This window comes from Gymnodraco acuticeps, unplaced genomic scaffold (genome assembly GCF_902827175.1).
Source record: "Gymnodraco acuticeps unplaced genomic scaffold, fGymAcu1.1, whole genome shotgun sequence".
Classification (NCBI taxonomy): domain Eukaryota; kingdom Metazoa; phylum Chordata; class Actinopteri; order Perciformes; family Bathydraconidae; genus Gymnodraco; species Gymnodraco acuticeps.
Genome location: NW_022989942.1, coordinates 781,052 through 794,780, shown reverse-complemented (window position 1 = coordinate 794,780; position 13,729 = coordinate 781,052). Strand labels below are relative to the sequence as shown.

At 44.3% G+C, this 13,729-nt stretch overlaps 1 protein-coding gene across 19 annotated transcripts in view; it reads left to right on the top strand.

Moving 5' to 3' along the window:
- lrrc7 (leucine rich repeat containing 7) overlaps window positions 1-13,729 on the top strand; it is a 133,888-nt gene that overhangs the window by 109,227 nt on the left and 10,932 nt on the right. For 15 of the 19 annotated variants that reach the window (XM_034210120.1, XM_034210119.1, XM_034210118.1 and 12 more), the window contains 8 exons: window positions 4,257-4,506; window positions 5,856-6,356; window positions 6,832-7,056; window positions 7,163-7,391; window positions 7,936-8,286; window positions 8,489-8,734; window positions 11,393-11,605; window positions 12,568-12,735. In XM_034210120.1, coding sequence (XP_034066011.1) covers window positions 4,257-4,506; window positions 5,856-6,356; window positions 6,832-7,056; window positions 7,163-7,391; window positions 7,936-8,286; window positions 8,489-8,734; window positions 11,393-11,605; window positions 12,568-12,735 — 2,183 coding nt within the window. The remainder of the gene's footprint in view (window positions 1-4,256; window positions 4,507-5,855; window positions 6,357-6,831; window positions 7,057-7,162; window positions 7,392-7,935; window positions 8,287-8,488; window positions 8,735-11,392; window positions 11,606-12,567; window positions 12,736-13,729) is intronic. The other 4 variants (XM_034210134.1, XM_034210128.1, XM_034210117.1 and 1 more) reach the window with 3 other exon arrangements.

Here is a 13,729-nt window from a genome sequence, read left to right as displayed (position 1 = left end):
ACATGGTACCAGAGCACCCTAGGCAGAAGGTCCATGATCGATTTCATTATCGTATCGGACCTGAGGCCGTATGTTTTGGACACTCGGGTAAAGAGAGGCGCGGAGTTGTCAACTGATCACCATCTGGTGGTGAGTTGGGTCGAGTGGCGTGGGAACAGTAGCGTGGCGTGGGGAAAAAATTAGGGGAAGCCAATAATACGTCCTTTCTTTTGGGTCGGGGGTGTGGTGGTCAATGTAATAACGTAACCAGATGAGTGATTACAGTACCCGGTATCATTTTACACACATTTGTATCAGATGCAGGACTTACACACACCTGTTATCTAACCGACAGGTCCGCACGCACTCTCCAGCCGAAACTCTAATAAGCATTCATTCACAAACTAAATCAGGAGACCTTTAACGTTTTACGTCCGATTCGCTCCTTTTTTCCTCGCTGTACACAGCTCCAGTTTGGGCATTGGCCTGGCATCAGATTGTATTTGTTGTTGCTGCTGTAGCGGAAGTTTAGTACAATTATTTTTGATGAAATACTCCAAATCTCCACCCTCCATAATTGCACTTGCTTCAGTTGCTTGCTACTTTCTAACGGTGGTGAGAGTGGTGCAGTGACGCTATCTATCTTCTATCGATTAGATTTATGATTCGAAAATTATAAAAGTAGGGTAGACATGTGGATATTATCCGACTGAACAAAACTTGCATTTATCTAATGCTCGTTTCGTTTTCCACTGACCTTATTTCGAGCTATTTTCCTAAATCCTATGGAGAAATCCCATTGCTTTTTTGTCGAGGGAAACCGAGCGCAGCTTACTTCCGGGTTTTAGGATGCGTCACTGCAACACTAAGTTGATGCGATTTGATTGGATTGTGAGGCAAGGGAAGCCAGCCGCCTCTGGCTTCCCTTGGCATGGCCCTGACCAATCACAGGTTGGCAGGGGCATCACGTGAGCCTCATCTGATTGGCCAATCCCTCAATTTTTTTTCACCAAGGGAAGCCAGATTCGTCTGGCCTCCTCTCGCAACAGTGAGTGCAATCTACTGTTTCACCAAAACATCTAGAGGTGCGCTGTTTGTTTCACTCTTTGTAAAATACTCAATGAGAATGGGGGAGAGACGGGCCGGCAGCAACACACAGCAAAGGAGAATTATCTAAACAAAACAAAGTGTTTTTATTTAAATTATAACTACAATCCGAAAAAACAGGGGAAGCCTGGCTTCCCTTGGCCTCCAGGAGAAAACGCCACTGCGTGGGAAGCCTCTGGATAGACCTGGTAAGCCCAAACGTGTATTTCGGGTGAACTGGGAACGTCTGGAGGAGGCCTTCAACTCACACCTCCGGCGGAGCTTTTCGGGCATTCCTGTGGAGGTTGGGGACATTGAACCAGAGTGGTCGGTGTTCAAAGCCTCTATTGCCGAAGCCGCGGCGGGGAGCTGTGGTCTCAAGGTCTTAGGTGCCTCAAGGGGCGGTAACCCTCGAACCTCCTGGTGGACACCGGTGGTCAGGGAAGTCGTCCGACTGAAGAAGGAGGTCTTCAGGGATTTGTTATCCCGGGGGACTCCCGAGGCAGTTGCAAGGCACCGACAGGCCCGAAGGGCAGCAGCCTCAGCAGTGGCCGAGGCAAAGCGGCGGGTGTGGGAGAAGTTCGGAGAAGACATGGAAAAGGACTTTCGGGCGGCACCAAAGTTGTTCTGGAAAACTGTCCGACACCTCAGGAGGGGGAAGCAGGGAACCATCCAAGCTGTGTACAGTAAGGATGGGACGTTGTTGACTTCAACTGATGGAGTGTTAGGGCGTTGGAAGGAACACTTTGAGGAACTCCTGAACCCGACAACTCTGCCCTCTATGTTAGAGGCAGAGCTGGAGTATGACGGGGGATCAGTGCATCTGACGAAGAGATAGGTTGTTGTGCTCCCTATCTCTGTTTATTATCCTATATCTAATAGAACTGCTCGGGTCTTGATAGATTGAATGGGGAAGTTCATGAGATCTTTCTAGAGGGTTATCAAGAATAACTTTTATCCAATTACCTTTTCCCTCTCTGTCTGTGTCTGTGTATTCTCTTGTTCCGATTAACCCAGCCAAATCTTTTTTCTTGTTTTGTATCTATATCTACGCCGGGAACCGGAGTCAAGGCTGATCCTCTTTCTGTAGTCCTGTGTCTTGGATCCTCTATCCTGAGTTCTGGATTAAGTCGTGGACTTCGGGTCGTGGCTGAAACTGTCTCTGCGGTCCTGCCTTGGGTCTCGTCATGCTGCTTCCCTGATGGCTTCCACAGGATTGTAGCTGACATCCTCGTGGATTCATCTTCTTATTACAGACACATGCATTTCCTAACATTCGGTCTATATGCTGTAAAATGTATTATCTCTTCGATTTACACACGGCATCTATTGCACGTCTGTCCGTCCTGGGAGAGGGATCCCTCCTCTGTTGCTCTCCCTGAGGTTTCTCCCATTGTTTCCCCTTAAACTGTGGGTTTTCTCTGGAAGTTTTTCCTTGTACGATGTGAGGGTCTAAGGATAGAGGGTGTAGTTTTTCTCATACTGATATTCTGAACAATCTGTGCTGTTGTATTTGCTGTAAAGTGTCTCTACTGTAGGCTATTTTTATTTTATGTACAGCACTTTGGCTCGACTAAAAATCGTTTAGAAATGTGCTATATAAATAAAACTTGATTTGATTTGTTCAACACCAATCTCCCGGGGGGAGGTCACTGAGGTCGTCAAACAACTCCACAGTGGCAAATCCCCCAGATCCGCCCAGAAATGCTGAAGGCTCTGGGTGTTGAGGGACTGTCATGGTTGACACGTCTCATCAACGTTGCGTGGAAGTCGGAAACAGTACCGAAGGAGTGGCAGACCGGGGTGGTGGTTCCCCTTTTCAAAAAGGGGGATCATAGGGTGTGTGCCAATTACAGAGGCATCACACTACTCAGCCTCCCCGGGAAAGTTTACTCTAAGCTACTCGAAAGGAGGGTCAGGCCGATTGTCGAACCTCAGATTGAGGAGGAACAATGCAGATTCCGTCCTGGTCGTGGAACGACGGATCTGCTTTTTACTCTAGCAAGGATCCTGGAGAGTGCGCTTATCCGGTCTATGTGTTTTGTAGACTTGGAGAAGGCGTATGACCGAGTTCCCAGGGAGTTACTGTGGGAGGTGCTGCGGGAGTATGGGGAGAGGAGGTCTCTACTCAGGGCCATCCAATCTCTGTACTTCAGCACTCACTGGATCGGTTCGCAACCGAGTGTGAAGCGGCTGGGATGAGGATCAGCACCTCCAAATCTGAGGCCATGGTTCTCAGCAGGAAACCGATGGACTGTCCAATCCAAGTAGGGAATGAGTCCTTACCCCAAGTGAAGGAGTTCAAGTATCTCTGGGTCTTGTTCTCAAGTGAGGGAACAATGGAGCGTGAGATTGGCCGGAGAATCGGAGCAGCGGGAGCGGTACTGCAGTCGCTTTACCGCACCGTTGTGACGAAAAGGGAGCTGAGCCAGATGGCAAAGCTCTCTGTCTTCCGGGCCATTTTCGTTCCTACCCTCACCTATGGTCATGAAGGATGACCGAAAGAACGAGATTGCGGATACAAGCGGCCGAGATGGGTTTTCTCCGCAGGGTGGCTGGTGTCTCCCTTAGGGATAAGGTGAGAAGTTCAGTCATCCGGGAGGGACTTCGAGTTAAACCGCTCCTCCTTCGCGTCGAAAGGAGCCAGTTGAGGTGGTTCGGGCACCTAGTTAGGATGCCACCTGGGCGCCTCCCTAGGGAGGTGTTCCAGGCACGTCCAGCTGGGAAGAGACCAAGGGGTAGAACTAGGACCAGGTGGAGGGATTATATCTCTTCGCTGGCCTGGAGCGCCTTGGGATCCCCCAGTCAGAGCTTGTTGATGTGGCCAGGGAAAAGAACGTTTGGGGCTCTCTGCTGGAACTCCTACCCCCGCGACCCGACCACGGATAAGCGGGAGAAGATGGATGGATGGATGGATGGATGTATATTTTCCTGAGATGATCACATATGTTAAGAAATCAGCTGATAACAGAAACTATTGACCTAGCATATTCGTAGATCATTATCAATGCAAGCGATATCTTAATTTGACATGCGTTATGATAAGGATTTGATTAAATCAATCAAATCCAGGTGTATAAGATACAGACAAGTGGTTATTTTTTCAGAAAAGGGCACTCTCTGTGAAAGAGGGCTATCAGAGTGAAAAGGATTTGACATTTTTCCCTGTCTGTCTCTGTGTCTCCGTCCAGAGTCTACAGATGAGGAGGTGGATAAGCTCCACTGTCTGAACCACAGCGGCTCCTCAGCCACCTACTCTGACTACTCTCCCTCACAGGGCTCCTCCGGCTCCTCTAACCCACCCGGGAACACACACTCACACGCACACTCTCACCAACACCAACACGCACACGCACACGCACACCCTCACGCACACCCACACACTCCCGCCCTGCCCGCCCCGAGCAAGGACCAGGCGCCTCAAACACACTGGACCAACAGGTACACACACGCCTGTTCATGTTCAATTTCATCACACCCCTCCGACTATCCATCATCTCTCCTTCTCCTTCCAGTCCAGTCTCCTCTATCTATCATTTATCTCATCCAGCTATCCTATCGCTCCATCCATCCTCTCCTCCCTCCATCTTTCTGTGTCTTCCTCATCCCTCCGTTCGCTTAGTCAAGGTCAGAGAGGCTCATTAGGATGCTGCAGACTCCTCTTCTGGATTATCTCGCTCCGCTCTGTTTCAAAGCTGTCCAGTCCCATCTTTTGTACTATCAAAAGGTTTTTTTTCACAATGACACATAAAAAGAAGCAAATAAAGAAGCTTGATCCTTTTTACGGACGTTGGTACCTTGATTGCACTGTACTTGTGATGGAGTTTGACAGATTTGGAGTTAAATATAGCTTTGTAAAGTAACAAAGAGCCTTTTGAAACTGAGTTGCAATCACAAATGTTGAAGTTAACAACATCTGAATCATATTATTGGCGTTTTCAGTAAAGCCTAAAAAAATCAAGATGTTAGCCCATAGACTGTACAGTAACCCCAGCAGGTCATTTTAAAAATAAATATACAGTTTTAAAGTTCTGTTTACAATACTTTCCAATACTGCTTTAACAGTATTTCACTATCACAGCATTGCTACTGTATATCTCTATTTATTTACTAATTTGTACTAATTTAAAACCTTGAAAATATTGACTTTTAACAGTAATATACAACGGCTAAAAATGACCAAACAACTCTAAGCTAGTACTTTCAGTGATCTGAACCTTCAATACTTTCATAGCCTCGGTTTGATTTGTTCGTTTCTATGTTCTTTCTCTCTGACACCACAGGGCCTGAACAGATATTTTGTGCGACAGTGACCTTTTCCATTATCAATGGCATAGTACATCTATAATAATGTCAAAAACATATTTCTTTGTCCCCACTCTTCCTTTGCCTCTCCTTGTTCTAAGGAGTCCCTGCAGGTTGAATGCTCGCTTTGGTATTTTTTGACATTCAAGTTGTCATTTCACAAGCCCTGGGGAGATGTGCAGATGGTTATCTGTACACTTGTTCCTTTGTCAGTGTAAAATGTGGTATTTGCAAATTGCGAGTGGCGGTGAAAGCACTAATGTTTTCGGTTCAAGGCTGCTCTCGGAAACATTAGTTACAACAAACATGGTTGTTCACCAAATTGATCTTCCAGAGAGACATCAGAGATAGGGACAGAAAGGTCTGCTGTTTTAGTGCCCATCGTCTCAGATTAAATATACAGAACATAGTAATGTAGTATATTTCAGTCCATTTTCATTATCTTCCACAGCATAATTAGTGTTTAATCTTCTGTATCTTTTCAGACTGGCTCAGTCCTTCCCCAAACCCATTGACTCCAAGCCCCTGCTATCTCAGAGAGAAACCCCTCCATCAGGAACCCTGCAGCAGCGTGGGGATCGACGCCCACTGAGTGAGCCTTTTGATTGGGCCGAGGCCCCGCACTACGACAACACAGGATTTGATGCTGAGGAGTCTCCTATGGACCCTTCATTAACCAGTCAGGGAAACCCCCCGCTGGGCTCCAAACCCCGCAGCCAGTCAGCACACGGGCGGCGCCCCCTCCTCAGGCAGGAGCGGATCGTAGGGGTTCCTTTGGAGCTGGACACTCAGACGCTCCCCTTCCACGGCAACCAACGCTCCACTCCGGACAATGACCAACAATCATCCGGACATTCTTCCCAGAATCCCTGGCAGAACTGGACCAGAACCCCCAGTCCCCTAGAGGACCGAACCGCTTTTCCCTCCAAACTGGACCTGACGCCCACATCCAGTCCTAACCCTGATCGCAAGGACATTGACCAAAGGTAACTGATTGGAGCTCACATGGTCCTGAAATGTGCATTTACATTATACATCAGGCTGGGGGAATTATGGTTTTGATTTGTCCGTCTTGATGCAGATTCACAAAATTTGACAACTTTCGGATTTTAAATAATTTGAATTAAAACACTTACATTTTAATTTAATGTTAATAATTTGATTGATAAAGTGATACACCTGTAATGACAGTAGTTATTATCTGCAGCCCTAACCTAATAATGTTAATCTCTGAGTGTCACTGCTGTATTACAAACCAACTGATGTTGGTTGTAATATAATAATCTAGACCAAAATAGTAGCATAATATGTGCTTCATATCATTATGAAGCTCCTGGAACCCCTTGTTCATTTTTGGTTCAAGGCATAAGGACAGTGTCAGCAATCTTTTTATTTGTTCCGCTTCTACAACACTAGTCTAGTTAAGCTATTTTTAACACTTTACCTGTTTTTGGCTCCAAGGCTGGAACAAGGTGCAGGGCCTTTGCCCGGCAGCTGGACGTACCACGACAATCAAGGGGATCAGAACAGGAAGGATCAGCTAAGTGTTAGCGGGGGCAACAAGGTCACCGTAGTGATGAGTAAAAGCTCGGACCGCCTGTCCCCCATGATGAGGGAGACGAGATCTAAGTTTAAGAAGTCACAGAGTATCGATGAGATTGACATTGGCTCTTACAAGGTCTACAGGTAGGTTTGCTGTTATGTTTTCCTAACAATAAGAGAAGCAACATGTTAAGTAAGTAGTTCAAGGGATTGCAAAGATGTAGCTGATTTATCTTGCTGTTCTCAACAGCATTCCTGTGGACAGCTACAGTACCTCCATTGAACAACAGACTAGTTTGGACCGTCAAGAGTTTGTCGGGTCAATGGAGCAGACCAACATGTCACGGTCACAGTCCGCCCCCATGTTAGACGATGACCTGATCTTCCCAGGACACGGCGGCAGCAACCAGTCGGGACAGAACCAGAAACCTGCCATCCCACATAAGGCCTATCACTTCGACCACAACTACAACCCCCAGGTCAGCAGCTCAATCTTCAACCTGCAATGACTGTCATCCTTATCATTTTGTTCACTTGAGGGCAGCAGAAAACAGTTGTACCACATTGACAGATCATTACCTGTATGGTGAGCTAGTTAGTTAACTGTTTTTATACCTATTAAACATCCAATAGTTAAAGAGCAACATTGTTTAATTTCGAGTTGTGTCTCTGGAACCCAGGCTAATATTTATTCTCTTATACAGTAGCTCTGCTCTTGGGTACAATCTCCTGAGTGAAATATCTGGCACTTTGACTGCTAATTACTCCACTATCCCACCAGTGCTCATTTGTTTGACTATTTGTTTTTCGGATAGCTGAAGTGTTAAAGTTGCCAGCAGCAAGGTGAAAAGATAAACCTTCGGCAGTCAGCAAAGATAATTTCCAGGGGCTTTTAAGTCACTCATATAATTTACAATCTTCTTGCAAAAATAACTCAACTAAAATATACATAAATTGCAACAGTTGTGCCTGCAATGCCTATAACTTCTCATTGTCTTACTGGTTACTATTCTAACTAATCAGGTGACCATAGACCGCCGGGTCCCTCCCCCCTTCCCCAACACACCAGATTATGTCAACCACTCATCGAAAGCCTTGGAGTACATCAATCAACCGGGGAAGACATTACCAAAGGAGCTGGTGAGCCCTCGGTATCGGGCGTATCCACCACTGGAGATGTTTTCTTTCCCCCAATCACCAATCAATCCGGATGGTCCGCCCAGCCAGCCTCAGCAGCCAATCCCGTCACAGCGCTCCAGGCCAGGGTTTTTGAGAAGAGCAGATTCATTGGTGAGCTCCACAGAGCTTGCTTTGTTCCGCAGAGTCCATGAAGCCCAACAGGAGGCGCTGCAGGAAGCTCAGTATAGACAGCAGGTAAGAGATCTGTTGTTGGCTAAATAATGCTTATTTTCAGTGTTTTAGTATTATAAAACAAGAAATTAATTTATCCAATCAATAGGACCTACAGAAAAGCTGTCGGTTATATTTATACTGTGTCGTGCATCCTCCAAAAATACATTTCTAGTGAAATGTAGAGGTCCGTAAGAGTTATAGAAGTAAACTCTCTTGTCCTCAGGCTGACCCCCCTCTTTATGGTCGGGCTCTGGCCTACTCCTCCGCCATGGAGCACTCTGCTATCTCCAACATGTCCGACAGCCAGAGCCAGATGATGCACAATAAGAGAAACGGCCGCTACGATGACGACTATACAACTTACCATGAACAAAAGAAGCCCATGATTGGTTACCCAACAAAGAGCCTTACTCAGCGCCGCCCCCTGTCAGCCAGGAGCTACAGCACTGAGACTTATGGAGCATCTCAGGTAACATTTCTCAGGAAATGCCTTTGTAAATTGTTTAATCTCTGTGTCTTTGCATGTTTGTCCCACTTAAAGTCACTAATTTGTTTTAAATTGCAATCCCATAATATCCCCTTGTAAAGTGTGAGGCATGTATCAATTAAAGCAATTAAAAGACACTTTATTAATCCCTTTTTGGGAGTATAATTTTCACTCTGTAATTTTAACACATTACACCCGAAATACACACATGCATAAACAAGACCTATACACATACATTAATCAAGAGTGAGGGCGCTACAGATGGTAAGGCGCCCTAGGCAGTTGAGGGTTCAGTGCCTTGCTCAAGGACACCTCAGGAGGGCAAACTGGCCCCTCTCCAGCTCCTAGATCACAATACTTATTTTTGTCCGTGCGCCCCCTAGTATAAGGATCACTGAGCAGCTATTATATACACGACCTGGGGAGCAGTGTAGGGGCCCACTGCCATGCTTAAGGGCCCCTCATCACAAGTTGTTCCAGGACTTTATCCGGTTTTGATTAGTAAATGTACTTTTACATTAACAGAATAGACTGAATAAAAGAAGTGGATGTTATCACCGTAAAGTCGCGCATTTGTTTTATTGACCACCATTTTGAATCCTCAAGATTTGTATTTTGGCTACCGCCATCTTGGCTTTTTGAAAACAGAAGTAACATCAAGAGGGTGTTGGTTTAATGCGGAACAAGACTTTGATACTGGAGACTGAAGGTCTACATCCTGTCTCCTTACAAAATCATTTATTTCCCACCCTTTTCCAAGTAGATTGAAAATGAAACCCTATTTGGGTAATATGGAAGATACTGACAAATAGCCTACTTAATAATAGAGGATTGAGGTATTAAAGTATGTATATGACTGAGTGGAACCACCAATTACCTTGGTCCAGGTCAATGTAGCAGCAGGCTATGCAGAGTAGCGCAGGTGTGTCCTTTGCTTCTGCCATATCCCCAAGACCCCCTGGCATTCCTACATCCATAAATAATCCCATCAGCATGTTCTGGATTTGCACCAAGTTAGACTTTCCAAAAATAGTCCCAGGTGAGGTGAGGTATCGAGGAGCATGCTGGTCAGATAAGCAAATCACTTCATGTGGAACCCCCTAAATGGCTGACAGTGTGGAAGAAATATTTGTTATTATACAACAAAGACAGCAGGTCTCCCTTGAAAAAGAGATCATTGATCTCAATGGGATTTTACCTGGATAAATAAAGGTTTTGAATTGAAAAAAATTCAATGCGCAGCAATTTACAGTAGCATTTTTAAATTAATAATTATAATACATTTAAAAAAACGTTTAATCCAGTGGTTCCCAAAGTCCCCCCCTCGGGGGCGCAGAGGCATAACAGGGGTGGCGCGAGAGACCAGGAGGAAAAATGGTTATTTAAAAAAAAAAAAAAAATCATAATTTGAAAAATTATTGATCGAAAATAATATGATACAGTACTATTACGTCTGGGTCTCTATGTTTCATAAAAGCTTGGCTCTGTGTGTGTGTGAAACGAGCCATTTTGTATGCGCGAGCGAGAGAGAGCACACCGGTACCGGAGATCATTGTTGTTAGCTTCTGGTGCTAGCGAGCTACGCTAACGGATATAAGGAGTTTTTTCAACAACAAAGTGGAGGAGAGTCCTCTCCTGTCAGACTGAGAGACTCAGTGAACTAAAGGACTCTCTCAGTGTTATCTCAGTGGGTATCAAATGTTTTGGTTACCATTAATGGAAACAATTATTTCCGAGGCACACGTTTATATGATCATTATAGTTATACAAAAAAGAGAATACATTAAAAACAGGTATGAAATACTATATGACAATAAAAAAAGAATAAAGTTTAAAAGGGTGATTTGTAAAATATCCATAAAGAAAAAGGAAATCTGTTTACAGTTCTGTTTTATATGGGTGTTGAGAGAGGTATCCATAGATCTCTTCATTTTGCTCTCAAAATGCACCAGATTGATGCATTTAACTTCAATATTTAAAAATAAATCTTCCCAGGGGAGCTTGCCCCCGGACCCCCCTATGTAAGGTCCACACACCACCTATAAAAATAGCACTTTACCCCTGCTTACACCTATATGCCGTGAGCTGATTATCGAGCCTTCATTGTAACAGTTGCGGGTACGTTGTGTATATGCGTGGGGATTGTTGCAGTAGAAAATTCCACTGTAGCGACCGGTACATTAATGGGAACCCCTAAATGTTTGAGCACCCTCTATGAAACATCAAGCTACCCCACAGCACCCCCAAAATAAATCTCTGGCGCCGCCACTGAGCCTGACCTGTGTTGGGGGGTCCGACTTTTTTTTCTCCAAAGGGGGGGCCTGACAGAAAAAGTTTGGGAACCACTGGTTTAATCAATAAGATTTGTTTCCCATTTTTTTTTTATTAAGTCATTCAATCATCTTTTTTTTTATTTAACAGCCCTAAACTGTTAGCCATGCTAATAGCTTGGCTCTAGGGATTTGAATTGGTGCTAATCCTCAGTGGGTTGGTCCCTATCATACTTAATAGTCCTTTTTCTACCATTGTTTAAAAAATATACACTGCACTAACAACTATATTGATAAGTGCAGCTATTAATTGTATCACTCTCAAGTCCAACTTAATTTCTTATCGTCTTTATAAAATAATAATCTTCAGGCCCGTCCAGTGTCAGCTCGTCCCACCATGGCTGCCCTGCTAGAGAAAATGCCCCCTGACTACACTCTGGCAACCTGCCCAGAGAAACCATCTGAAGACACCATCAAAGTAAGACCTGGCGTACCACAGAAGCCTGAAGACATCACCTCCAGGATGCCTGCCGATTGGAGGCAACAGCTACTTAGGCACATAGAGGCCAAACGATTGGACAGGGTACGTCAATGCAATGCAGAAACAGTGAAAAGGGAGATGCAAACACACACACACTCACACACACAAACACCAACATGCACACACAGCATTCAGAAGCCCTCCTTGTCTGTACTGTATCTGTGTAAGTCTGTGTTGTAAGGTTGACTAGATGTGTCCGGCTGCATGTGTGTCCCATCCACACTGTCGCTCTGTCAGCCTGACCTTCTGCACACTCACTACTGGATATGTGCCCGAAGAAATCCTGTCTTGAAACACAATTCAACAAAATCTGAATTGTGACGAAGAGTTTGATCTTGAGTAGTAACAAGAGGAGCATATATTAGAAAAGGTTCTTGAAACAAAAATGTTTTTCGATGTTTGATATTTTCACATGTACATCAGAATTAACACAATCACTTGTTAAGGATCATAAGTATTTTTTTATCAAGTCACTACTTATATCGTCTATTAATCAACACTGATCAAGGGATCAATAGTTTGGCAGGTTTGGCAGTCCAAACTATTTCCGTACATGGGTGTGTTATTAGTCTTCAAAAAACAACAAATGTCGGCATTGAATGAGTTTTCGATGTTGCTAACAATGAAGCATTTAATAGACATAGATGTTAATAGATATTTGTAATGATCAGTTTTCAGTTACGGACTTGGCTTATAGTTTGTGTAAAAATCCACACATGTAACTATATAACTAATTATAATTCTTACACAGTAATGTTGGAATTAATTGATCCACCATAGTTGCTTGTATGACACAATGTTCTTTGTCTGTATTGACCAATCACGAGCTAACATTTCTCTGTGCTTTCAGCAACTCTGCACTGTTGTTGTTTTATCAGTGTTTTTGTTGTTTATTTATTTGTGTGGAGCTCACAGTGTGTCACCACGCTGCATCCCGCTGTGTGAGCCCCGCCCCCCTCCCCCTGCATTCACCCATGTGATGTGATGTTGTCTTCTCCAATCAGAGTGGTGTCCTAAAGCACAACACGCTCACGCTGGGCATGCTCTGTCAGGGCGGGGGTCATGGCCAGGGGCGCAGCAGCACTTTGAACTTTAACCTTTACAATAACACTAAGCATGAGTCCCCTGTTGGCCGCTGGCTGCCTCTACCTCCTCCTCCATCTGCTAATGCCGTGAGTATCCCTCTGAGAACAAACAAACCCTGGTTCTCCTTCTATAACTGCACACATCGGCAATTACGAAGAATAACTGTCATTGCTCATTCCTCATTGTTGCAACCATGAGATATTATTTAAATTTGCGCCATTATTGCTTTTATTATTTCGATAGCTAGCTTGTCTACAACCTTATCGAAACACTGGGTATTTTACGCCCTTAACTCTGGCATGTTTTTTTCAACATGACTGAAGCCACTTGTAGCATCAAGTGTATAGCAGCCACAACAAATTCTGGTGATGGATTGGTTTTTCAAGTGTTTGGACTCAAAAGTAGACACATACAACATTTTAAGGTAACCAAAACAGAGATTTGTCTTTGCCATCCGAGAATAGTTTCCTGGTAAACTATTGGGAGATATTTGACACATAGAGCTGTTGGGCGTTGCATGTCTACATCCACCATTTCTATTACTACCCTTGATACAAATAAAACATAGTCACCGTTTTGACCTTGAAACACTTAAAAGGCCCTGAAAACTCAAACTGGTTCCTACATTGTTTATCGGAGGCTTCGTAAGAATCCCGTTTTGTGCCAAACAGTAATGGTTTTTATTTCACATGAGATTTAATCAAAAATAATTTTGTTCCCTCTTTTTTTAGTGTTTGGAAGTGTGTGTGACTTAGTTGAGCCATTCAGGGTCCAGCAACATTTGAATCTGAATCTGTTGACAGTTGCAATCAAACCACACAGTCCTGATGAAACATGAGCTGATATACTAACTGTTGGTTATTTCATCGTGAATATTTACTCTAATGTTGCTGAAAAATGAAGCCAGGCTCTCAGGGGTTGAGACAAGAGGCTTTGGTGCTAAAAGAATGTGATATATTTGGATTCTATTCTGAAAAAGCATTTTTCACCTTTATCAGGTAATACACAATACAGTATATAGCGCTACTTCAGCTAGGCGAGAACATCTATTTACTAAGCTGTGTCAGCCCTATGGTATAA